This window comes from Phodopus roborovskii, unplaced genomic scaffold, assembly GCF_943737965.1.
Source record: "Phodopus roborovskii unplaced genomic scaffold, PHOROB, whole genome shotgun sequence".
NCBI classification, from domain to species: Eukaryota; Metazoa; Chordata; class Mammalia; order Rodentia; family Cricetidae; genus Phodopus; species Phodopus roborovskii.
This window is the reverse complement of record NW_026126563.1, coordinates 11,488,440-11,515,972: the sequence shown is the minus strand read 5'-3', so window position 1 is coordinate 11,515,972 and position 27,533 is coordinate 11,488,440. Positions and strand designations below refer to the sequence as shown.

Below are 27,533 nucleotides of genomic sequence, written 5' to 3'. Positions count from 1 at the left end.
GCATGCTGTCTAGTTCTTTTCCTAAATGTCCAAGAGCTATTTATGCATAAGTGGACTCAGGTCGCAGTGTCTTTACAGCAAGCATTCCCTTCACTTTCGTCTCCCAACACTGACATCAACGTTTTTACTGTGGTTGGACTTTTCCTGCATATAGAAAGCATTTGCTTGGTGCCATTGTGTGCATCGTATGCTTTTGAAAATTAATTTCCTTTGAAACCGAGTGTCTTGTTTAAGAACTGGCGGTTTGGATATTAGTTTTATTGGTGCTGGCAGAGGAAGAGATGAATCCTCATGTTAGAATTGGGTGCAGGTGAGTAGTGAGCACCTGCATGGGACCCCCTGAACCACCTCAGTCCTGTCCAGTTCTTCTCAATCACTGAAAGCTGAATCACTAATTATTCTTTATCCTTGAGAATCACACACACACACACACACACACACACACACACACGCACGCACGCACGCACGCACGCACACACACGCACGCAACGAAACTCGATCTAAACCTCTCACCGCCCCCCACTCTCCTATATCCTCCCTGACTGAGCCCCTCCCAACTCCATGTCCTCCTTTTCTTTCTTTTTTGATAACTCACTCAGGCTAGTTAGTGCTGCCATTCCGTAGATGCTTCTACTTTTCAGGTGTCAGTAGAGTCGGTTCACTGTTTTAAGATCTCAGAGGGAAGAGATGAGGAAAGTCAAAGGAGCTTGGTCTGAGCCTTTACTCTGTTTTCCTTACATTATGGTTCCCTCCCTCGTTCTGAATGTGAAAGTTGCCTGACCTACAAGACTTAGTGGTTTGTTTGTTTGTTTGTTTGTTTTTCTTGTTAATGTTTTTGAAACAGGATCATGCTGAGTATCTCAGGCTGACCTCTAACCCACAATCCTCCTGCCTCTGCTTTCTGAGTGCTGGGACAACAGGCAGGTACCACGATAGCTGTCCCCTGACATCACATCTGTGGATTTTCAGTAAATACTTGGACGTAATTAAATACTAAGTGCTAATATTTATCTGGGAATGGTGACCATCTTACCTTTAGTCCCAGAACTCAAGAGGCCGAGGCAAAAGGATTACCACTAATTTGAGCCCAGCCTGGGCTACAAATGTGAGACCCAGTCTTAAAGAAACAAACTGTAGCTGCCATAACAACCAAAAGCTAGTGCGTGTCTGTGCTGTAGAGATTCAGACTTTTGTCATCACAGCATTTTCTGTCACCTACTCAACTCTTGTTTACCATCCGTAGCTACTTTCCATGCCTGGTTTCATCCATTTGCTTTTTCTTTTTGTGTGTGTGTGTGTTTTATTTTTGTGCCGTTTCAAAGATGTACAGACGTAGAGAGTGGTAGAATGAATTTCCATCTATCCACAACCCATCTTCTGGGTCGATCAACATTTGCAGATATAAATTTTATCTCCTTCCTTCTTATTTAAAAAAAGAAACCTTCTGTTTGAAAACCAGTTTGCACATTAGAAAACTTCTAAAAAACAAAACAATGTAAAAATTTGACTCTCTGTGTCTAACACACAAATGTACCCACTTCATCTTTAAGCCACTTCAAGGTAAGTTAACTACAGCACAGCCCTTTACTCCTTCAAGGGGTAACTCACATGCTCACAGCGTAATTATGGTGTACTTAATGAGGAAGTGATTGTTTCCAACTCACCAGAAGTGAAGAAATGAAAGCAGTTTTTATGAAGCATTATTTCATTTGTGTGTTAACTTCAGTCGAATTTTTCAGTTTTGTTTTGTTTTTAAATGATGGTCTTACCCAAGCCCAGGCTGTGCTAGAACTCATGGCAAGTTCACAGCATTCTTTCTGCCTCAGCCTCTCAAGTGCTGGGTGACAGGTGTGGGCCACCACACAACTGACAGACTTTCTTGTGACTGTTTGCCCTCAGCATCTCTCTTTCTACTTAGTCCCCTGATGTAGCAGGGCATGCTTTTCTTTCTAGAACAGCTACTCCCACATTCAGCAGGAGCCAGGGCAGTGGTAGTATCTTGAGCATAAGAAACCTCAAAGCCTGACCCTGCAGTGACACACTTTGTCCAAGTCGAAACCTACTCCAACGAAGCCACACCTCTTTTTATTTTTATTTTTTAAGCCACAGCTCTTAATAGTGTCACTTAATTTGAGCTCATGAGGGCCAATTACATTCAAAGTACCACATCTGTTACTGACAGTAATGACAATTCACATAGAGGTTTTCTTTCAAAAAAAGCTTTTTCAGATGCATGGAGTTTGATTTATTTCACTGAAAACTGGTTAGAATGAATTGTATATTAATATATTACTAAAGTGGGTAATAAGATTCTGGGACACAATACAGGCTGATTAAGGTTTATTTGGGGAGAATTCACTTACACAAGAAACAGACGACCGCCGCGGGTTCCTCCTCCAACGATGTCTGTCCTCCAATCTTCTCGTGTCTCCGACGGAAGTAAGAGAGGACATCTGGGTCGGGACCCAGACCTAGACTCCACCAGTCACTTATGGCTGCCACATGCTTTCTATGTGTCCAACTGGGTTTTTATTTTATGTAGTGCAAAATTTGTCAGTGACAAAAAGGAAAATTTGATTGTTAAATAGATATTTCCACAATAAATTTCTTCCTAAATGAACTTACCTTGACAACAGTTGCCATGGTGCCATTTCTTAGGAGCTAACTCATCTGAGAAGTTTTATATTTGCTTCTTGTAAGTGTGTGTGTGTGTGTGTGTGTGTGTGTGTGGAGGCCAGAGGGAAACCTTGGATGTCATCCTCAGGAACAGCTTACACTAGTGTGTCACAGGGCTCCCGCTGTGCCTGCCTCCCAAGCACCCCACTGTGCTAGCCTTCTATGTGGTTTGGGGGTTGGGCTTAGGTGCTTGTGCTTGCAAGGAAAGCGCTGTACTGATGGATGCAGCTCTCCTTACAGCCCCTGTGTGTGCCTGTTTATAAAATTAGCCTAAGAGTTTATTTAATAGAGAGTTGATGCTGACTTAACTTGAATTATAATAAATGTTTCAAACATTCCCAATTATCAAAGACACCAGTAGTACCAGTAGTCTTAAAACATCTCTAAAGTAATTGGTAACTCTTACTTTACTCTCTAAACACACTACCCTATGCTGTTAAACATGTTTTATAAAATGAATGGCCAGTGACCCTTACACCCATGCATCCCATATATAGGATGCATGTTTTTAAAACGTGTCTTAGCTTGTGATGCTGTAAATACTATGGGTTTGGCATATTTATTTTTGTTTCTCATAGTTTTAGAAGCCACAAGTCCAAGATCAGGATGCTGGTGTATTTGGTGTGGGCCTCTTCCTGGCTTGCTGTGTCTTCCCATGGGAAAGAGAAAGCTTTGTGTTTTTTCTTATGAAGTCACTATCATGGGCATCTACTTTCCCAAAGACCCCGTTTCCATGCTATCACTTTAAGAGAGCTTTAACATGTTTTGTTACTATACTGAAAATCTAGGGCAGGCTCCATTATAAGGAAGGAAGATTTATTTTGGCTTACAATTCTGGAGATTCAAAAGTCCAAGATTTATGTTCTAGAATGGCCTTCCTGCTGGTGGAATCCTGGGGTATTGCCTTGGAAAGGGGGAGAGGGTGTTTCTGTGTCTGTCTCTTCTTGCTTCTCCTAGTTTTTGTAAAGACACCCGTGTTTAATCTTGAGAACTCCACCCATATGATCTCATCTAGTTAATTACTTTCTACATTCCATAAATATCTACCTTTTAGATAGATAAAGTTTCCACTCTCTTCATATCGATATCTTTGATTTTAACTCTTTTGTGAGTTAAATAAACCATAGCAATACATATTATGTTGATGGGAGATGTCACTCTGTAAATATGTTTCTCTTATTGGTTAATTAATAAAGTACTGTTGGCCAATAGGAAAGCAAGATAGGTGGGACTAGGAGAGAAGGAGGAGAGAGGAAGTAGTAGGGAGAAGATCCAAGATGGAGGACGGGGAGAGAAGAACACCAGCCCCTCTCTCTGGTAAGATGAGACCACGTGGCAGTACTTAGATTAATAGAAATGGGTTAATAATTAAGACAGAGCTAGCCGATAAGAAACTAGCTCCTGGCCAACAGCTTTATATCTAATACAGAGTCTCTGTGTGTTATTTGGTGCTGGCATGGTGGTGGGACCAGACCGACGGGGGGGGGGGGGGGGGACATACTCGTAACATTATGTAGAGTGATTACTTTGGAATTCTGTCTGCTGAAATTCTCAAATCGGAAAGCTGCCCGTCTCTTGTGTGTTGTACACTATGGCACTCACTGTCTGACCCTGACTCCGTCGTTCATTGTTTTCAACCACAGCTCTGCTTAGTGATGCTGATGAGAGTTGTGGCTGAAGTAGATACAGTCACAGTTTCTTATTTTTTTTTTTTTTAAAGCATACCAAAATATATAAGGAACCAATAAACACTAATGTCCCGCACTACCGTCTCGCCAGCAAGAACGACGCGGCACACTCAGGATCCTTCTGCAGTAAAGCTTTAATGCATCTTGAGAGGGAGAGCATAAGCTTACAGAGCGGAGACCCCAAACATCCAAAACCCAACCCTTATATAGGTTTACAACCTTCGCCTCGGACGTGTCACCTCCTGATTGGCTGCAGCCCATCGGCCCATGTGATGCCACGGGAGAGGCAGAGGCCAAGGGAGGGAAAATCACCCTGCACCTGCGCACTGACTTGTTTACTCTCAACGCCAGCCGGATGCAGGCGCCATCTTGTAATGGAGAATGCAGGGACGGCTCCCTACATCTCCCCCTTTTTTATTAATTAATGAAAAGGCTTCAAATTTACAAGCAAATAGGTCACCCATATATTGAGGGATAGAGGCAGAGGTTGTACCTTCCCAATCAAACATTAAGACTGTACGAGAGTCGCCATTAGGCTGTTAGCTTGACCCAAAGCGCTCTCGACCTGTCCTCTGCCGTTTTTCTGGGAAAGGGAGCCTAGGGCAGGCAACCCTTATGCAGGACAACATACCTCCCAGAGAGACCTGCATGCCAGGCAACTCCCTGTGCGATGCTTTGCTCAGCATCCCTCATGGGCTGCTCAAGCCTGACACTCTACCCTGTGCAATGAGCCTAGGCTCCGGGTGTGCAAGAGCTGTCTAGCCAGTGACCTATTGCTTAAGCATAGTTAGCCAAATATCAGTGGAAGCCCCTTGTTCCAAAGCTGTAAGCGCCTGGGTGATAACCACCTTGTCTCTCTTAGTTTGGGCTCTGAGCCTACAGACCAGCCAGAGGAGCAACACAAGTCCGCAGCAAACGGCTGCACCAAACAATCCCACCCCCACCCATTCCTTGAAATAGGAAACAGCTGAAGCAATCCAGGACCACAGTCCCTCCCGTCAAGGAGTTGATCTGAATAATGACGGCTCTCAACTCCCGAAGTGTCTGCTCAAACTCGAAGGTCCAATTCTGCAATATGAACTGAGGTTTCAGGGGGTCTGGCTTGATAAAACCACATTTGTCTGGAAGGAATCCACAGCTTTTTCCCTGTTGAAACAAAAATAGAAATCCTTTTCCCAAGTAACTTGTCCTTAGACTTAAATTTTTGAGTCAAAAGCATTTTTAAAATATATCAATTGAATTAATCCAGCAACATTTCCTTTATCAGTTGTTGTTATTTTCTCAGCAATCAAACAATGCAGAGACAACACAATAGCATACAGTAACCAGATTCTCTCTGAGCTTTTCATCTTTATGTGGCTTTATTATTACTCTGTTTCTTTTACTTCTATTGTTTCATTTTTTGAGACAGGGTTTCTCTGTGTAACTCTTATCTGTCCTGGAATTCACTCTGCATACCAGGTTTACTTTGAAATCACAAGAGATTTGCTAGCCTCTGTCTCCCAAGTGCCGGAATTAAAGGCGTGTGCCACCACACCCAGTTTAGACAAATTAGCTGCTTTGATATCTGACAAATACACTCCCTTGTCATTAGACTCACCGGGAGGGCCTTTTTAACTTTTTTTGGGACGGGTTTTTTCCTGCGTGCGTCCAACCTCTCACTACGCTCGGTTTCTGACATGCTATCCTGGACCTCTTACCAAGGTCCAGAAAAGACATACCTCTCCGAGCGCATCTGCCTGCAGTTCTGAATCCTCCTTGTAGTCAAGGGGTCTCCGATGGTGCTGACGATGATGAGGTCTCGGTTCCCGGGTTTCGGCACCAAATGTCCCACGCTACCGTCTCGCCAGCAAGAACGACGCGGCACACTCAGGATCCTTCTGCAGTAAAGCTTTAATGCATCTTGAGAGGGAGAGCATAAGCTTACAGAGCGGAGACCCCAAACATCCAAAACCCAACCCTTATATAGGTTTACAACTTTCGCCTCGGACGTGTCACCTCCTGATTGGCTGCAGCCCATCGGCCCATGTGATGCCACGGGAGAGGCAGAGGCCAAGGGAGGGAAAATCACCCTGCACCTGCGCACTGACTTGTTTACTCTCAACGCCAGCCGGATGCAGGCGCCATCTTGTAATGGAGAATGCAGGGACGGCTCCCTACACACTAATTATGTATAAAATACATTCTTTTATTTTCTGGCTTTGGATACTTACATTGTAATCATTGTATTTTGGAGGACAGGTCCTAGATTATGATAATCTGGATGTGACATTGGGGTAGGCTAACATGAAAACTACCACTTGCTAACTTGGACATTGAAACCCTCATATGTCATGATGAAATGAGGGCGGTGCACTTGTTCATCCTTACCCATAGTTTCACTTTCTGATGTTTTGCTCACCTGAAGTTAACTGCAGCCTGAAAATGCCTTGGAAAACCCCAGAAATACAGTTAAAGATTAAAATTGTAAATTCTCTTCTGAGTAGTGCAATCAAAGCTGGCATGCTCAGGTTATGCTCTGGCATGCTCCGGGTGTGAATCATCCCTTCCTGCAGGATCTGGTGTGTATGCCACACCCCATCCATCCCTTCCTGCAGTGTTTTTGTTTTTCTGTATGAAGCTGAACATTGTTCTTTCACTCCTGAGAAGAATTGTGTTGGAACTTTCATGGGGAATTGGCTTCTTTTAAACAAAAACAAACTGTTGTCATGTAAGTTTCCAGTGAGATAGCTACCACTGAGAGATGATTTTAAGTCATAAATATATGTGTACACTTGAGCCCTCAAAATACTATGCTGTGATATACCTGCTTTATAATTTTACTTGTATACTTCATTGTTTTCAAACCTGGCTGAATTAGATAACTGGGCTATCTGAAATGCATTTATTTTGAAAAAATAATATCTTGATTTTTTTTACACAGATTCTGTGTGTGTGTGTGTGTGTGTGTGTGTGTGTTTAACATGGGTGTACAGGTACCCATGGAGGCCAGAAAAGGATGTCAGAATCCCTGGAGCCTGAGTCACAGGTGGTTTTGAGCTATGTGATGTGTGTCCTGGATGCTCTGGAAGAGCAGGGGGCGCTCCTGACTGCTGACCCATCTCTTCTGCCCCCATAGCTTAATTTTACCAATCATATCATTCCAGTGACTGCGTTTTACGATGGGCAATAGGCAGGAAGTGGCGGAGTTTCTAATGAGTGTCTTTACTATTATGTTCAAAGTTTATTACATTAAGGTACATAGTAAAGCTAATCACATAAGAAATATATTCCATAGCCCTCTGTGGTTGTGCATGCCTACAGTTCCAGAAGTTAGAAAGCATTGTGTAGAGATTGTAAGTTCAAGGTCAACCTAGATTACATAGTGAAAAACACCTTAAAAAAAAAATCACATGTTCTTAATACAGATGTTGGTATGCCTATCTTACCACCCAGTCTGGCCAAATGAATTTTGGTAGACAAAAATACCATTCAGTATCTTTGTGCAGATGAATTTAAATGAGAAAAGGTCAAAATTGTTTGTTAAGTTATTAAATAATTATCTGAATAAATATCATCAGGACACTTGGCAAAGGTGCACAGGCCACCACAGGCATGATTGAATCCCCTGCTCATTCCGTGTGATGCCCAGTGTTACATAGGGAATGCTTGCAAGAGCGTGCTCCCGGTATGTAGAGAAGCAGATGCATCCGTAGGGCTAGGCATGGTGGTGCAAGCCCATATTGCACTGGAGAGGCGGTGGTACGAGGAAGGAGTTCAGGACATGGGCCATATAATGAGACCCTGTCTCAGAGTGTAAAAACAACAAAAGACCAAAATTATCACCAACAGAGAGGCCAACCCTAGAGAAATGATTATCAGCAACTTACAACATACGCTTTTCTTTGCAAGAAAGAAAAAAAGAAAAGGCATTTTTGTGTTGTGCGTGGTATGTGTGAAGGTATGTGCCATGGAGTGCATGTAAAGGTCAGAGGAAAAGTCTGAAGTTGCTTTCCTCCTTACCCTTGTGTGGGTTCCAGGGATTGAGCTGGGTGGGTGGGGGGAGGTCCCCAAGCACCTTTACCTAGCCGGGAAATAGTGTTTTATTAAGGAGGAAACAGCTTTCCCTGTCTGTAGTTTACCGCGAGGGACAGAAGCAGGGTGGTATGCAAACAAGTGGACTATCGCTCTGTTGGGGAGTTTGAGGGCCAGTGAAGAAGGTGCAGTCAGGGCAAGCTATCGCCCTTCATCCCTTACAGCTCCTCACCCGGGTTCCCGCTGCACACCGAGGGTCCTTTTGGCTCTGTGTGATTCTAAGCACGTTTTGCAGCCTCCACCCCGTATTTAGTGGCAATTGTGTTCCTAGTACTTAGTCCGTTCTCAGGTTGTCACTACAGCGTGCTGTCCATGTGTGCGGGAAAGGGCAGTGTTTCGTCATCTCAAGTAAAAGGCATATTTTGGAGCTACTACAAAGCTCTCTTCTTGAATGTGCTGTGTGTAACAGTGACTGGTTCCACACTCCCATGTAATCCCACATTTTAGCTGAGGACATGGGTGCCAGGCTTAGAAAGAGTAAGCCAGTCTCCATTGCGACCACGCACAGCCTGTTCTTTGGCAAAGCGGATGTGCATAGAAGTTGCACAGACAAAGTGGCAGGTGGCATTTCTAAAGAGAGTTCGTGTGCTCACCCCTCCCTTGTTGACTTGATTGTAAAGGTGTTGTTTGATGCCTGCTTTAAGATGGTGGACCCCGAGGAACCCCAAAGGTGGCAGCCATGAACAGAGAAGCCGAAGGGAAGCTCCCTGACACTTGGACGTGGTGGGAGCACGCACACCTTCACTGCCCCGGCTTGCAGCCTCCTCTGCACCGCTGCCCTCAGTACTTAGATAGTTAGGTAATAAAGGACACGACAACGGCTTGGGTGTAATAAATGCCTTTCTAGGATGGCGAGTGTGTGAAAGTCCTCAGCACGTTATTGCAGTGGAAGAGAGTGGGACTAGACAGGACCAAGTCCATCCTCCTTAGCACTGGCTTCTGTGCCCGGTTCTCAGGTACGGTTGTCACATTCTTCACAGAATAAATGGGAGGAACAGAAACAGTGAATTACTCAGGCTCTTTTCTTCTAGTTTTTTTATTATTGTTGTTGTTGGGTTTTTTGTTTTGTTGTTTGTTTGTTTGAGACAGGGTTTCTCTGTGGCTTTTGGAGCTTGCCCTGGAACTCACTCTGTAGACCAGGCTGGCCTCGGACTCGCTGAGATCCCCCTGCCTCTGCCTCCTGAGTGCTGGGGTTATAAGGTGTGCTCCACCACCACCCAGTTCAGACTGTTTTCCTTGTCCACAGACAACGAGTTAGGAGCAACTTTGTAACCACCCACAACATATAACCGCAACATGAGAGCTGTTCACAGTGACCAACTGAGCAGGAATCTATGCAACCCATGAAACTTATAAGCTCTTGTGTTGGCTTTTTCTTTTTTTTAAATAAGTTCATGTGCGTTTGAAATTCTGCTTTTGCAAATGTCTTCCCTCCCCGCAAAGATAATTGCATGCAAGTTTAGTTACTCTTTTAGTTTCTTTCCTTCCTTCCTTCCTTGTTTTTTGTTTTGTTTTTGGAATGGTCCCACTATGTAGCTCTGGCTGGTCGGGAACTCACAGATATCCACCTGCCTCTGCTAGGAATAAAGGTGTGTGCCTGACTCTATTAACTTCTAAAAGGTCTTTGTAAAAGATCAGTGGCGCAACAAAATGTACCATGTTAGTTGTGTAGCTTTGGTTATTTCTGACATGTCATGGACTTCCTCTAAGGACTCACACTTCTCATTTGAAGAAGTGGGGATATGCGTGATTTCATTCTACTTGAGGGGTGTGTGTGCCTGCCTGTCTCCCAGACTCACTGTATAACTAGCCCTTGGCTGGCCTGGAGCACACTTCAGGGCTAATAGCCTCTGCCTTGGAGAGATCCTCTCTGCCCCAGCCTTCTGAGCACTGGGATTACAGGCTTGAGCCGTCACGCTTGGCTGCCTTTTCCTCCACTTTTAAAGTGATGTAATATATTTTTAAAAGCCCAAATCTTGTACTTAAGTGTACTTGTTTTGTGACCTTAGAGGGGGTTATGTCACCAAATCTGCTTTCTGTTAACGTTTGTGACCTGAAATTTTAATTCTGTGTTTTCTCTTTGCTATTTTCTTTACTTCTGAACCCCTATCAGATGTAACAGAACATCGAATTCTAATCTTCATACTTTTTTAAAAAATGAAAATCAAAAAATCTTAACAAAAACAAAAGCCCATGAAGTATGTTGGGGTGTTGTTCTAGAAGCTAATTAGTGGACAAAAGGGAGAATGTGTCAGAGTGCCGTGGCTAACCCTGATTATCAGATTGGGAGACACCTGAATTGTGGGAAAGAGCATCTCCAGAGAGGATTAGCCAAATGGGGAAGACTGTCCTGAATGTGGATGGCCCCATCTCATGGGGGCCTGGATGGAAGGGGGGGGGAGGAGGAAGCCCACTGGAACAGACATGCTGCTCCTGCTTCTGACGCGAGGGAGGAATGGGCCGCCCTGCCTTGCCCTCTCTGATGAACCATGACTCTGAGCCTGCGCAGTCTTCCTGCATTTAAACGGTTCCTCTCAGGTATTTGTCACAAAAAACTGACCAGGACACAGGGTATAGGCAGAAAGGAAGAGAGGTGGTTTAGATTATCTAGAGATATTTATGAAATACTTGCCTTTTGTAGGGCTCATAACTACTGGTAAGGAAATGATGCTCCCAAGATAAGAAGAGGTACCCTGCCCTTCTGTAATAAGAGTGAGTGTAAAGAGTGTGGATTGTTAAGGAGGAAGTTCTCTTTAAATTCAGGTTAAGACAGATGGGCACCACTGAGCCTGGATTAGTTTGGAAGTTGAGAGAAAGCAGCAGAGAACCGGTGGCCGGGAGCAGGGACCCGGTGGAAATGCACGATGCACTTAACACAGAGCAAGCAGATGTCTGTCACCTTGTTCTTGGGTTGTGTGTGATTCCTGGAGGATACGGTGGGGCATGGAGTGTTGCATTTAGTCAATGTGCAGCTTTTTCCAGGAAAATGCTATGGACGCAGAAGAGAGTGAAGTAACACGCAAGGAGACTTGAGGCTGAGCTGGAGAACCCAGATGATTGAGGAGGGATGGGCACCGTGAGGCTGGTGAGATGGGTGGTGAAGAGATTAGTAGGGATAAGTCATTCTCCCCCGAGTCAGGGACTAGAGAAACACCCTGGCTGCTGCTAGGTGGAGAGAGGAAGACATGGATTCAGAACTGTAGTGGGAGTCAACTGTTAGTAAGCCGTGTGCATGGGCAGCCTGTGGCCATGGGGTTGCTGAAACAGATGGAGGAAATCAAAGAGACAAGGAGTAGGGCCCCGTGTTGGGTGCGTTGTTTGTGGCTATGTTGAAATCTTTTAAAGTAGGCTGGACAGTGTGGAGGGAAAGGCTGTGGAGTGGTGCTGATGTTGTCAGTGAGCAGGGAGCTGGATGCGGAGGGAAGTCTGAGGGGCTGCTGCGAGGGTGTGTGATGTTTAAGGGATGGTGCTTTGGGAGCAGTCACTCGAACTCTGCCTGTGAGAGAGAACAAACATCACTACTTGAGAGAGCGTCTTCGAAAGAACTGCCCTTGGGGGCTTTCGGGAGATACTCAGGTTTCAAAGGAATGGAGGTTAAAAGTACAAGGGTTTCTGGTGAAAAATGTGTGTTTCAGAGGGTATCGGAGGCTGGGATGGGGAGATGAGTGTGCCATGTTCATGCCTAATGGCTCTGAGCCCTGGTGGGGGGCAGCGTAGGCCTCTGTTCATCCAGGTAAATGGGAATATTAGGCATGAGGGGATGGTCTTTCAGGGAGAGTGGATAATTAGTTCTAATTACAGTGTAGCCAGTTTGTCTTGGTGAGGTAGATGACCTCTTAGCCTCTGGGAACCTGTCTTGTCTTGCGGTCGGATATGTCTAGCAGAAGAAGACATGGCCTTACCAGTTATTAATCACTATATTCTCATAGGTTAGCCAGAAAACCCACAGCCACCTTCATTCGTCACTTTTAAACTCACTAACGTTTAGTACATTCAAAAGCTAGAGATGTGTCAGTCGAGGACCGTGGCCAGTTCTAAACCCAAAAGAGAGCCTCCTCTCGCACTGCAGAACTATCAGGTACCCATGGCTTTGTCCATGTGTCTACATGCATGGCTTTGTCCGTGTGTCTACATGTACACATCCGTGCAGGGAATTGCACGGCAGCCTGACTTTCTTCAGCTAGGAGACTGAGTTAGGTCCTCCTACAAAATGGCAATTTTCCTGGAGGCTATGAAAACAAAATGCTGCATTCTATAATTTGTTCGGTAATTTGATGTAGGCCAGCATTCATTGCTCACAGGTCAAGGCTAGCATTACATACTTCTGTGCTATCCCTTTATAGGAGAGAGAGGACTTGAGTCTGTCTGTGGCCTCTTTATTGTCCTTTGGATTGTTCAGTGTCACCTTGCCCTTGTTTCTTCCCTTCTGTCATTCACAGCTGTGGCTGATCCTCCAGGAACACCCAGGGTGGCTGGGGTTGGGGGTGGGGATTTGCAGATCTCCCCCCTGCCCTGTCCATACTAGGCCACAAAGGGCTCTCTGAGGAAATCTCTCCTGCAGAGATTAGAACTTACCGTGGCTTGCTATAATGGCATTACCTTTTGTATTTTTCTATCCAAGTTGTAGGCGCCATGGGGCTTGAGAGATGGCTCACTGGTTAAGAGCACGTGCTGCTCTTCCAAAGGAGCCAGGTTTAATTCTCAGCCTCCACACGGTGGCTCACAGTCATCTGTAACTCCAGTTTCCAGGCACAGACATACATGTAGGCAGAACACCCATACATGTATAATACTTTTTTTTTTAAATTATAGGCATCTTGAATAGTGACAGCAGTTTATTATATCATGGACAGTCTGAGCAAGCCCTACACGTGGGTGATTTATAAATGTTTACTGCAGGAGTGAAGCACAAAGGGGCAGGTGCCTAATAAGATCCATCCATTAGGGGGGTCAGGAAGCGCAGGTGCACTGCCACAGTGGGCAGATAGAGCTAGCGAAACCACCTGCATCTTGTAGAGGAGCCGCCCTCTCCTCATGCCTGTGGGGCCCAGTGGAGGAGGAAGGGTGGGAGGGGGGTCTGCAAAGACAGTTTGGGGCCAGCTGTGTTGTAAACCACACACTGTTCTTCCCTGTACCGCACAGCTTGAATTCAGGACTGCTGAAGGCCAAGAGCTGAAGATCTGCTCTGGGGTGGGCTTCACACCATTGCAATTGCCCACAGGGGTGAGCCCTGTGTTGTGGAGCAGGAAGGGCAGTGAGGGAGGGTCATGGTTGAGAGCAGCTGCTTTAGCATCTGCTGTCTGGTCTATAGAGGGCTGTTCTGTGAGTGAGATGGACTTGAATGCCTTACCTGCCAAGCCAGGTGAGTGCCAGTGCACACCATCCCCAACCTGGGCCCTCGGGTATGGTAGTCTTGAAGCTTTATTGATTATCTATGCCCTCAATGTAATATTTTAAAGCTAACCTCTGACTTAGGGGAGTGGCTTATAAATTGTATAGTGCATTATTGTACTGATACATGCCATGCATGTTGACCTTCTTCAGAAGATGGGAATAATAAAAAATTTAAAGTATTTAAATCTGTGCTATTAGCAATAAGTGCTATTAACAGTAAGACCATCTTTTGATATGAGAACATTAATAAATATTTGGATAACTTTCAGAGTGTTTGCTAATTATGGTGGCTTCAGAGTGTCATTTGTGTCCCAAGAAGTCCTGTCATGCAGGACTGTTTCTTGTTAGTAAAGGTGGATAAGTCTCTTTCAGTCTTAGAAGTAGACGGGAAAGAGAGAACTGCTAATACTGTCTTTGTTTTTAGCTTATAAAAAGGATGACAGGGGGCTCACACTGGTGGTCCAAGGGTCAGGTCAGCCCTGCTGGCTCTTGTGCGGCTCGCTGTGTTCACTTGTATTTAAATGGCTAACCTTTCTCAGTCTTTGATTTTGGTGCATGACATTTTTTGAAAAAGTGTGTGGTTCCATTGTTTTTAAGTGGGTTTTTGTGAGCGCTAGTTAAGCCTGGGCAGCATCACAAACTCACTCAACGGCAGTGTGTTCCATCATGTTGAAAGAGAAGGCAGGAGGGGGGACGCCCATCCCCCCCCCCATGGCCGGGTTCCTGCTCTTCTCTCAGGGAGTCTGGAGCGCCATGCAGCAATGTGTGCCATGCAGCAATGCCTTTCTGACAGATGGCCCGAGGGAGGGTGCTGGTGTCAGCAGCCGGGATGATGCTTTCTGCGTTCGTGATCCTCGCCCGCCCTGATAGTGTCTGCATATGAACCTGCCTATTGAATCAAGTGATCTCAGGTTAGGTGCTCAGTCCCATGAGCACCGAGGCCCTTCCGAAGCCTCACGCTCACTCTCCTCACAAGTCACTCATGACTACACTTTCCTTTCATTTGCTGATCGTTCATGTCTCTGTAACCCTGAACTCGTTACTGTTAAATCTATTTGCATCTTCCCATTTGAAGGCGTCTAGTTCCCGGTCCCTCTTCCTATCCCTGCCTTATGGTAGCAATGGCATGGCAGCTGCCTTTGCTAAGGCCTGGTGGTGCAGCCTCCAGAACTGGGGCTGGCTTCTTGCTGTTATTAGCATAACGGAAATGCTTTGGAAGGAACGCCAGCCATCTTTCTTAGAATGACCCTTTCAGCCAGGAGCAGTAGTTACTCCAGGATCCTCTTCTCTTACCTTTGCCCACGGTGGTCTCACATGGAACTCGTTCTTGCTGACCAGAAGAGTAGCAGCTAAAGGCAGTGCAGAAAAAATGAGGTCAAGATAGGAGTACTTCACCCCATCTGGAGGCATTCAGTTGATGTGCACTCTTCACAGGTATTTAAATGCTAATATAAGCAATCAGCTTAAGATTTGACAGTGGAGAACTTTAATTTGTAGATTCCAAAATGATTCTTCCTGGGTATCGGATATTACTGAAGTTAGTTATCCTTTATGTCTTTTAGTATATAGAATTAGTGTTAATTGCTTATAGCAAAAGACATGAATAATTCAGACTTCAATTTTGATTTCTATTTGGCAAAAATAGTTTCAGTTACATGTTTTTATATAAGACAAAAATTAATCTGCAAAAATTAAAAATTGAAAGCCTTGCTGCTTTACTATTTGATATAATGAAAATAACAGTAGACTGTAATGGTGTGAAGTGATAACCCACAGAGAAGAAGGGAGGTCCCTATAAGTGGACCACGTCTGGATGGTTTTGCAAGGCACTACTTTGCAGTAGGACAGCTGGCTCAAAAGAGGTGTATAGGAATAACAAAGAGCCTAGACACAGCCAGGCACTCAGAATGATTCAGCTGGGTCTTGAGGTAGATCAATTCCCAGTTTTCTGAGAAACCACCATATTGTTTTCCAAAGTGACTGTGTAAGTTTGCACTTCCACCAGCAATAGAGGAGTGTCCCTCTTGGCCCACATCCTCCCCAGCATGAGCTGTCACTTGAGTTTCTAGTCTTAGCCATTCTGACAGGTGTAAGAGAGAATCTTGGAGTCATTTTGATTTGTATTTCCCTGATGACTAAGGATGTTAAACAGGAAAAAGGCGTCAGTAAGTGTAACACATGAATGAGAGTACAGGTAATTGAGCACTTATTTCGATTATCATCATAAAATGAACATACAGAGTTAAATGGTTCTAGTATACCATAATCTCTTCATACCCATCTTCCTAACACCTTTAATCCCAGCAGCCACACCAGCCATAGAAGCAGAGTCAGATGGATCTCTGTGATTTCAGGGCTAGCCTGGGTTACATGATAGTGAATCGGCACTAGGTAGGTAGAGACAGGAGTGACATGGCCGGGCAGAGAGAGGAATGTAAGGTGGGAGGGGACAGGAGCTCAGAGCAGTCTCAGTGAGTCTGAGGGGCAGTGCGGTCTGGAGCAGTCTGTGGTTGGGTGGACCGCCCCTTCAGTCTGAGCGTTGGTAGAGGTGAGAACTCTCTAGTGGCTGGCCGCTGTGCTTATCTGAGCTTTAATGCCACTATCTGTGTCTGGGGTTTATTATTGGTGCTACAGTCCTCTTCTGTCTCCTTGTGAAATCCACGCTTTGTGTGAAGCATCACCCATTAACTTTTTATTGCAACGTATCGCCACATTTTGAGACCATCCCACATTGTTTATGCTGTGCTGTGTGCTTGGCTGCAGCTTTGTCTCCGGGTGCTGTTTTTGAAACTACACCTTGTGTTTCTTTCTGCCCGGCTTGCTCCTTTTCACTGTAGCCCTGCCCAAGAGTGATTACTAATAACCACACAGCAGAGTGTGTATTCGGTGTCTTAAAATCTCCTCTGCCAAAGAAATTAGGCGTGCTTACAATTCAACCCCAAGCAAGTTCTTAGGGCAAGGTCAGAAAGCAGCCACATTCTTTCCCACACTAATAACCCACTTGCTAATATTGCTTCCCTCTGAGCCTCGTGAGCTGGGCCTCCACGGTCCACTGTCCACATAGCTCTTAGCACCACTGTCTCAAGAGCCTACTAGGATGGCCCATCAAGTTCCTTTTACAACACTCAGCTGTTTTTCTACTCCAGAGTGCCAAAGCCTTTCTCATTCATCCAGCAAACAGCCGTTGGGATGAGCCTGGGCTTCCTTGACCTCCACCGCACAGCCATACAGCTGGAGCTGTGTTGGGTGTGGCTTGCTTCTTTTTGCTATTTGCCCATCATGTTTTCCCTCTCGCCCCTTCTGTGAATTCCCAGTGCATCTTCTTCTCTTTGGAACACTGTCTATCTTACTCATGGCGAGCTACACTTCTTCACTGATCCACAGAGGCAGCTTTCCATCTATCTGTTACCCAGAAGCGGCCAAACTGAACATTCTTTAAATGAAAGATCTCCTTTTCCTTGATGGTTTTATATTTACAATGTTTCAGTTTGTCATAATCTGTGTGCTCATCACATTTTCATGAGAATGAATATATTTGAGTTTAAACTTTAAAAATGATATCAACAATCGATTCCTTATTGAAGATTTTTCTTTTGTTTGTTTGTGTATGTATCTGTGAGTGTGTATGACTCGTGTGTGTGTGTGTGTGTGTGTGTGTGTGTGTGTGTGTGTGTATGACTCGTGTTTGTGGGTACCCACAGAGGCCAGAAGAGTGTATTAGATCTGGAACTGGAGTTATGGGCAGTTGTGAGCTATGTGGGGGCTCAGACGTGACCCCTGGTTTCCTAGCACAGCAACGAGAGCTCTTAAACTGCTGAGCCATCTCTCCAGACCCAGATTTATTTTTTTAGTTAACTAGAATTCTTTTTTACTTTTTGCTAGCTTAATTTTACTTTCAGAGCTTATTTGGAAGACCCAAGGACTATAATTAAAAAACACTGGGAACCTTCCTTAATTTGGCCTTAGGAGCAGAAGGAAATATACTGTAACTTTCCTTTATTTTTCTGGTAAAGAGACTTTTCCCTTTTTCTTTTTGCCAACAGGAAAATGCAATTCCATTAAGGTTCTTGGGTCATAGATCAGAGGCTTGGATCCACAAAAAGTGAACTTTTGGAAGAAGTGTGGTCCAATATCATGGGCCAGTTCAAACGACAATGTAGGCAGTGGCAAGCTGCCTCCTCCCTCTGAGGAAAGACAGCTGTGTGTGCCAGTGACTAGAGATGGGAGAGGGAAGGAGGGAGAGAGAGGAAGGGAGAAAGTGAGTGAGTGTGTGTGTGTGTGTGTGTGCGCGCGCGCATGTGCACGCGCATGTGCCCCCGTCCATCCGTCCATCTTCCTCTATAAGAAGCCCCCAGATTTCTGGGAACAATTTGAACTGGTGAAAGGTGGAGTGAAGAAAACATCCTGAGAAGAATATGCGTTTTCTTTGTGCAGTTCATCCAGGGAAAATCTACTCCTGTTTCTCCTAATAGTGAAGATGAAAGGCTGTGAGGGAAATCCAAAATCGGCACTTATATCTTGTCTTGGAGAGCCTTTGAGGGTTGTTTTTATTGTGGGTTGAATTTTCTAATTGTGTTTTCTCTGCCTACAGTCCTGATACAAACAGTGATGAATAATAATATACTGGCAAACAGTCTTGGGACAAAGTCAGGGTAGAAGGGACTGACCTAAACCTCACAGATATGTTTTAGGTCAACAACTAGTTCCAAAGAAAAAAGGGTTTTGCTTCTGGCTATATTGTTAAGTTTTTACTATTAAAAGTTTTAAGAATTAGATCTCTCTCTCTCTCTCTCTCTCTCTCTCTCTCTCTCTCTCTCTCTCTCTCTCTGTGTGTGTGTGTGTGTCTGTCTGTCTGTCTGTCTTGGCAATATGCATGAGCAAAAACTCACTGAGCCATTTCACAGCTCTGTACTTTCCTACATAGCTTTGATTTTTCTCAGCTGTGTCATGAATTGCACAAAGAAAAGTTTTGCATGCATTAAACTTGTGATATATAGTTGTCAGTTAGTTGGTGAGTTTACCCAGAATTTCCTAATGGAAACTAGGAAGCGTTCTATGTATCAGATATGCTCCCGGAGTAAAGGGAGGGAGCCACCACTGCCCCACTTGCTAGGGATTTTTTTCTTTAAGCTTTATTTATGTCATGTGAATGGACTTTTTGCCTGCATGTATGTGCTTACACCATGCATGTGTCCAGTGTTCATGCAGGCCGGAAGAGAGTGTCACCCTTTGGAACTGGAGTTATAGTTATAGTTTAGTTATAGTTTAGTTATAGTTGATGGACTGATCCCACACTCTGCAAGAGGAGAAAGTGCTCTCAACATACCATCTCTCTAGCCTCTGATGGTGACTTTCACCTCCAAAATCACAGCCAGTCTCCTGCCTTTCCCTCTGCCTTAGGGATGCTGTTGCTGAGATGAAACATGGTGACAACAAACAAGTTGGGAGGAAAGGGTTTATGTGGCTACACTTCAGCATCACTGTCCATCACTGAAGGGAGTCAGGACAGGAGCTCAAGCAGGGCAGGATCCCAGAGGCAGGAGCAGATGCAGAGGCCATGGAGGGGTGCTCAGCCTGCTTTCTTATAGAACCCAGGACCACAATGGGCCGGGCCCTCCCCTATCAATCACTGATTAAGAAAATGCCCCACAGGGTTGCCTACAGCCGGATCTCATGGAGGCATTTTCTCAGGTGAGGTCCTTTCCTCTCAGACGACTCTCGTTTGTGTGACAGGGTGACATGGGACCAGCCAGCACACTCTCCCCGACTCCTACCTCTTTCTCTCCAACATCCGCCAAGTCTTCCCCCCCCCCTTCCCTGCCTCCTTTCCTCCTTCTTGAGCTTGTTTGTTTAAACGAAAAATGTAGGGCTGTACCCTCAGCCCCACCGTATATTGATTGCATCACATTTTCTGGGTTGGTGACCAGGAATTTCCCTCCTCTTGCTGCTGTCCTTGCCGGTTTCTGACTGCTGAAGTCTCTGAGAGTACGTCTGTGTGTGATACTCTAGACAGCCAGGGCCTGGAATTTCCTTCCTTTACACTCTTCTCCATGACCTGGCATGACCAGCTCAGCAGTGCATCCTGGCACACACATCCAGGCGGATTCCCATGCACAAATATGTACGCTTACAAAGTTCCAAGACAAGTGGGACTAGTTATTGTATACAAGTGCTGTTTTGTGATTTGCCTATTTTCCTTAAGGATATTTAAATGAGGGGTTTCCATGTCCCACATAATGATATACCGATGGTTCTAAATTGTTTTTAATATTTTTTACATTTTTAACCTAAAATTTTAAACATATTTTGCCTTCCCTCCAGCTCTTTCCAGATCCTCCTTGCCTCTGTACACTTAAACTTTATATTAGTTCTCCACCCCCTCATCAAGACAAAAAACTTAAAACCAAAGCACCCCATACAAATAAAAATCAAAACAAAGGCAAAATACCAATAAGGGGAAAAAATGGCCAAACAAGACAAGAAGTCCTCAGATACACCACTGAGGGAGTTTTGTGCTGGACAGCTACTCCTGAGCATGGGGATAGTAGGGTGGTCCTTTCACAGTGGGAGATCTTTCCATATTCTTCTGTTTTCTTCAGCGTTCTAGTTTGTGTCCCCTTGGTCTCCTTCAGAGTTGTCCTACTGCCCTAGCTAAGACTCCAAGTACTATATTGAACAGGTATGGAGAGAGTGCACAGCCTTGTCTCATTCCTGATTTTAGTGGGAATGCTTTGACTTTCTGTTAGGTTAATGTTGATTGGGCTTACTGTTAATTGCCCTTACTATGTTGAAGTTTGTCCCTTGTATTTGTAGTCTTGCCAAGACTTTTTACATGAGGGGCTGATGGATGTTTTTGTAGATGTATTGGATGGGACCAGGCTCCACAACTCCGAATTTTGATTGATTGTGGTTTTTCTGTCTCGTGTGTTACAAGGAGACATTTCCTTGATGAAGGATCCTACAGCTGTCCATGGGATAAGGACAAATCATTATAGATGTTGACCTGGATTGTGCTGTTTTAGTTTACCAGTGGTTGTAGCCTCTCCTCCAATACTTCACTACCGCTCAACAGTTTACTAGGTTTCTAGTGCCAGGCTCCCCCCCCCCCCATTGGGCGTGTGGTAAGTCCAGTTAGAGGACTGTTGGTTACTGCCGTGGTGTATGTGTGTGGCACCTGTGCACTCTTAGGGTCATAGTGCCATGCTGGTCCTTGATGTAGTTCGGAGGCTGGGCTGGGTAGGACTGTGGGTTGCCACCCTCCTTTGGAAGCTTGAATGAAAGTTAGTCTTCAGGGAGGGGAGTTCAGGAAAAAAACTCAGCGAGAATTGCCGAATAGTTCCAAAAAATTCAGTGTCAGTTGGACTCCTACTGTGGTTAATTAGTATGTGTGCATACTTTTTTAAAAAAACAATATTTGATGTTATCTCTAAAGTTTTCTGTTCTTGTTGAGCATACCATGTGCCTATACTTTCAGTAATCCAAATACCTAATCTTAAATTCAAGTCTAGGATGGGCTGCATGATGAGACCCTATTTACCAAAACTAACAAAATTGGACCAAATAAAAAATTCTGTTCTCCTTTGATGATTCCCCATGGGAGGCCTCACCCTCCCAGATGGGAGTTGGGATGGGGAGTTGGGAGGGGGCATGGGAGGATGGGGGAGAGGGGACTGAGATTGGTATGTAAAATAAGATTGATTTTAATTTAAATAAAAATTTGTAGAAAAATAAATAAAAATTCCATTATTATGGATGACCTATCGTGTATATATAAGTTTTTACTTTTAGTTTTTTGAGACAGGGTTTCTCTGTGAAGCCCTGGCTGGCCTTGAACTCACAGAGATCCAACTGCCTCTGCCTCCTGAGTGTGGGGATTAAAGGCTTGCACCACCAATGCCCAGCCAAAATCCATCCTTTAAAAATGATTTTGGCTTTCACAGCAATGTTGTCATGTGAATGGAACATCCCGAGATTAGTCTCTGAAGAGTCTCTCTTCTTCTTTCCTGTGCAGTCGTATTTTTTTTTTAACACTGTGTTACTCAGTATCTGTAAAGTCTTATTAGTATTTTATGATGTTGTGCTGGAATTTAAATTCTCTTAATGGCAGACTGACACTTCTGCAGATCCACATCTTCTTATTCAGAAATGTTCCCACTTTAATTCAGATCTCCAGGGCCTTGTTTAGTGTATGTCAGCCCAAACATCTTATGCATTTTTTACATTTATTTACTTGTGCGGGTGCACCTGAACGCACAAGTGTGTGGAGTTCGCTCAGAGGACAGCTTGGCGGAAGTTGGTCGTCTCCACTCTGTGGGCCCTAGAGATCAAACCCAGATCATCAGGCTAGGCGTTGAGTTCCTTACCTGCTGAGGCACCCGGCTGGCTTTGTACTCCTAAACATTGTATCTGTTACTGTTACTACTAGAATTAAGTCTATTTTTCATTGTTTATTACTGTGCATAAGGAGGCTTTAATGTAAGTAAATATTTGTTGGTGTATTTATTATTGTACACACTGATGCATTTCATGAAGACTTTTTCATATGCAGGTATTTCATGGGCTTTAGCCAGATTACCCCGGACACTCTACCCTTCCTCCTCCTCCCCCATTCTCGTTGTTCTTATCCATCCCCCCAGACAGTCTGAATTCTGCTCTCGTGTTCCAAATACACGTGTGATTTTTCTGTTCTTATATAAAACTTGGAATCCCTCAGTGAGAGTAAGCATGCTATATTTGTCTTCCTGAGTCTGACTTACCTTTCCTAATATGATGACCTCCACTTGCATCCATTTTTCTGCGAGTGATAGTATTTTATTCCTAATGACTGAGTAGAACTCCAGGGCATAGAGATAGCATGTTTTTTTTTTTTTTTTTTTTTTTTTTTTTTAATTCCTTTTTCCATTGATTCCATGTCTTGACCCTAAGTTCTGCTGTAAAGAGATGTGAGATGTCTCTGATATATTGCTCTAGAGTGCTTTGGTGTATCTTGGGAATGATGTAGCTTGACCATGCAGTCCCGTGCTGACTTCCATGGTGATTGGACTAATTCACGTTCCCACCAGCAGTGTACAGGACTCTGTTCCCCCGTATTCTTGCCATCATTTGCTGCTACTTGTTTTCTCAATGGTAGCTGTTCTGACTGGAGTAAGGTGGAGTAAGACTTTTGATTCTTTGTAATAGAGCTGGTCCAGCATCCATTAGCTATATAGTATATTTATAATGGAGTGAGTGTCACCACTGGAGATATAATTAGCATATAATAACTTTACTGTGTTTAGTAGTTACGTTTTAAACAGTATAATAAACTGGTGAAAATAATTGTAATGATACCTTAAGCTCACATATTCAAAATGTCTTATTTCAACACAGAAACACATTAGTAAGACATCATAACACTCTGGTGGTTTGGGGTGTGAATGTAGACAATCGATAGAGAATCCTCACATAATGAACTTGTTTTAAGTTAAAAATGTGTTTTGAAGTTGTAAGCATGAACATATAGGATACTCGACATTGTTGGCGGTACAGTCCTAACTATGTGCTTTCCTTCCAAGCGGGGCTCTGGACTGTCTTCACGCTCGGCGGGACAAGCAGCAAAGCGGCTGCCTCTCCAGAACTCACTTCCCCTCTGGCCAACCAGAGTCTCCTGCTTCTGCTGGTGCTGGTGAACCTGACAGATGCCCCGGACACGCCAAACCCCTACAGACAAGCCGTCACATCCTTTAAGAACACGCAAGGTTGGTGGGGATCCTTTGAGTCTCTTCCCAGTAAGCAGAGACTTGTCCTCTCGGGTCTGCTTATCACTGTGTGGTCTCGGCTGCGAGTGTCCATTAGAAGAAGTTGGAATGTGCCTTCTGCCAGTTTCAAATCTCAGGGAGGTAAAAGAATTCTTAGGAAAATTCCGTGGTCCTTTATATCCATTAAATTTACATTAAGTTCAAAGTAGCTTGAACTTAAAAGTTAGGGATAAGAATTAGCTGTGAAGCCTATGTGATAGGTGGTTTTAAAATTTCGAAGGACTAAATATTGTAACAGAAATCAACAAACTTTTTGTTGTTGTTGTTGTTGTTTTGGTCCAGTTGATGTAGTTGGGTATGGGGTATTAGAAGTTTGTATTCTGAAGGGAAGGTTCCTATAAGTATAGGTGGCCAAGGTGCATCCAACACTCATATAATATTAGGATAATCGAGGAGTGCAGTTATTGGGTAGAATCAGGAAGCATCTGGTTCTGTGTACCACGTCCTTTGCTGACCTATTCTAGTTTCTCGCAGTCAGAGAACTGGTGCTGAGGAGCCACACCTCTGTCTCTTTTGAAAGCATCACATGTAGCGTCCTTATCCATATGCGCTGCTGTAACGAAGCCCTCGAGTCCGGGTAATTTGTAAAGACCAGAGCTTTATTTCTCACAGTGCTAGAGACTAGGAAGTAGAAGATCAAAGCCCCAGCAAGTGCAGGGCCTGTGAGGGCCCCACCTGTGAGGGTCCCACCTGTGAGGGCCCCACCTGTGAGCATCACCACCTGTGAGCATCACCACCTGTGAGGGTCCCACCTGTGAGGGTCCCACCTGTGAGCATCACCACCTGTGAGCATCACCACCTGTGAGGGCCCCACCTGTGAGCATCACCACCTGTGAGCATCACCACCTGTGAGGGTCCCACCTGTGAGCATCACCACCTGTGAGGGCCCCACCTGTGAGCATCACCACCTGTGAGCATCACCACCTGTGAGGGTCCCACCTGTGAGGGTCCCACCTGTGAGGGTCCCACCTGTGAGCATCACCACCTGTGAGGGCCTCACCTGTGAGGGTCCCACCTGTGAGCATCACCACCTGTGAGCATCACCACCTATGAGGGTCCCACCTGTGAGCATCACCACCTGTGAGCATCACCATCTGTGAGGGCCTCACCTGTGAGGGTCCCAGCTGTGAGCATCACCACCTGTGAGCATCACCACCTGTGAGGGTCCCACCTGTGAGGGTCCCACCTGTGAGCATCACCACCTGTGAGGGCCTCACCTGTGAGGGTCCCACCTGTGAGCATCACCACCTGTGAGCATCACCACCTATGAGGGTCCCACCTGTGAGCATCACCACCTGTGAGCATCACCACCTGTGAGCATCACCATCTGTGAGGGCCTCACCTGTGAGGGTCCCAGCTGTGAGCATCACCACCTGTGAGCATCACCACCTGTGAGGGCCCCAGCTGTGAGGGCCCCACCTGTGAGCATCACCACCTGTGAGCATCACCACCTGTGAGCATCACCACCTGTGAGCATCACCACCTGTGAGGGCCCCAGCTGTGAGGGCCCCAGCTGTGAGGGCCCCAGCTGTGAGGGCCCCACCTGTGAGCATCACCACCTGTGAGCATCACCACCTGTGAGCATCACCACCTGTGAGGGCCCCAGCTGTGAGCATCACCACCTGTGAGGGCCCCAGCTGTGAGGGCCCCAGCTGTGAGCATCACCACCTGTGAGGGCCCCAGCTGTGAGCATCACCACCTGTGAGCATCACCACCTGTGAGCATCACCAGCTGTGAGGGTCCCATCTCCAGTTCTGAGGTGATGCCTCGGTGCTGTATTCTCACATCGTGGAAGGGATGGAAGGCTAATAATGGTGAAGCTACGTGAAGCCTCTTTTACAGAGGCCTTAACCCCACTCACAGGGGAGGCGCATTCATGCCTGAATCACTTCCTGAAAACCTGAGGACTGCATTGGCAGCTAAGCTTTAGTGTGCATTTGGGGGAGGACAGGTGTGAGTAGGGGGAGGGGGCCAGTGAGAGTCCATGGTAGCAAGTGAAAGCTCCTGTGTTCAGTGGTGTGTTCTGCTCTGTTACTATACTCTTCCTTGGTGATAGTGTTACTTAATGGCTAAGAAAGCTCACTTTGGAGCTAAGCTGACCTGGATTCATACCATACCCTGGTCAGTCAGTTCAGGGTGAGACTTCGGCAGTTTGTATAATCTCAAGAGTCCTCAGTGGTGTCGCCTGCAATTTGGACAAGTCATCACACAGCACGTTACATACATACCAAGCTAGAGTAGAGTAGAAAACACAGCAAGGGCTCTGTATGGTCTCTCCCCTTGGAACTTCTGCCACTCAGGCCAGCGGTTCACGGGCAGTCACAGTTGGACCCTGCTCGACCTGACTTGGACTTGACCTTGTCTGAACTCATCCTCCCTGGAGGCTGTACAGCAGCACAGTAATCCCAAGTACTGACTGACAGCAGGGTCAGACTATCGTCCGTCTCAGGTGGTCCCTTAAGAAATGTTGTTCCTGTGAGGAGCGGAGCAGTGTGATGCAGGGGTCAGCCTGGGTTTACTCGAGATGACCTGGGTGGGACATTTTATTTAATCTCTTTAAGCTTCTCTTTCATCTTTCTCAAAGATGGGCAGAATAACAACTCAGCTGTTGTACAGATTAAATAAGGCATAAAAGACAAACACTTTGGCCGATTCATGTCACCTGTTGGCTAAGCACATGTAGATATTGTGGCTACACACAGAAAACACGTATGTAGGGGGAATGGAATGTAGCATAGGTTGCCTAGTTACTCTACTCTGCTGTTATTGTGAAGAACTGTGCCATCCAGACTCTCCGCCCGTGATTCCTATGAAAATTGTTTATATGTGTGTCTTTGCTGTGTCACTTATTTGTCTTTGTGCTGTGACACACAGACAGCAGGTCAAGGCAGGAGGGTTTACTCCGGCCCTGTACGGCCAACATTCTGGGGTAGTTTAATTCTGGTGCTGTAATAAAACACTCCGACCAAAACAAACTTGGAGAGAAAAGGGTATATTTGGCCTACTCTTCCAGATCACAATTCATCACTGAGGAAAGTCAGCACAAGAGCTCAAGGAGAAGCCATGAAGCCAGCATTGTGTGCTAGCTTGTTCTCTGGCTCACGCAAGCTTTACTAGTTTTCTTTTCTTGTTCAGTCCATGAGCTTTATTGGAATTAAGTACAGGAATATGGAGAAGCAGTTGTTTTCCAGAGCATAAGGGACTCAAACACAGTTGCTATCATGAGATTCAAAACCAGCATGTGATTTAGCTAATTAATTATGCACACATGGAGCATACTACATATCTGTAGGCATATCTCCAAGTTAAAGAGCATGCTATTTTGATGGCAAAAATCCTCTTTTCAGGTGCATGACTTGTCTGAGTTTCTTTTTTATTATTATTATTATTATTATTATTATTATATTTTTTTATTTTACATGTCAATCCCAGTTCCCTCTCCCTCCCTCCTCCTCCCTCCCTTTCTCTTACCCTCTCTCTCCACTTACATGCACCTTGACCACCCTCCCCTCCTATCTCCCCACCCCAATTCCACATGTAGGATTATGCCATCCAGGAGGAGTCATGTAAATCTATCAAGACATTTGAAGTAGGGACTAGGACTTCTCTCCTGTCTCTAGGTTAAAGGAGTATCCCTCCATGGGGAATGTTTCCACAGGGTCCTTTTGTGCACTAGGAATACATCCCGATTCTAATGTCTGAGGTCCCTTAGACTGCTCAGTCCTTCTGGCTGAGACCCATATTCAGGGGGTCTGAGTCAGTCCCATGGTGGCTTCCCAGCTATCAGTCTTGGGGCCCGTTAGCTCCTCCTTGTTCAGGTCAGCTGTTTCTATGTGTTTCTACAGCCTGGTCTTGTCCTCTCCATCTGCATCTGAGTTCTAGTTTGACTCAGTGTTTAGTTATG

The 27,533-nt window shown here is 45.2% G+C and overlaps 1 protein-coding gene across 1 annotated transcript in view; it reads left to right on the top strand.

Annotated features, from left to right (window-relative positions):
• The window catches only part of Dym (dymeclin), a 233,793-nt gene that overhangs the window by 65,537 nt on the left and 140,723 nt on the right, over nt 1–27,533 (top strand). Inside the window, exon 9 of the mRNA XM_051201990.1 lies at nt 23,387–23,569. Coding sequence (XP_051057947.1) covers nt 23,387–23,569 — 183 coding nt within the window. The remainder of the gene's footprint in view (nt 1–23,386; nt 23,570–27,533) is intronic.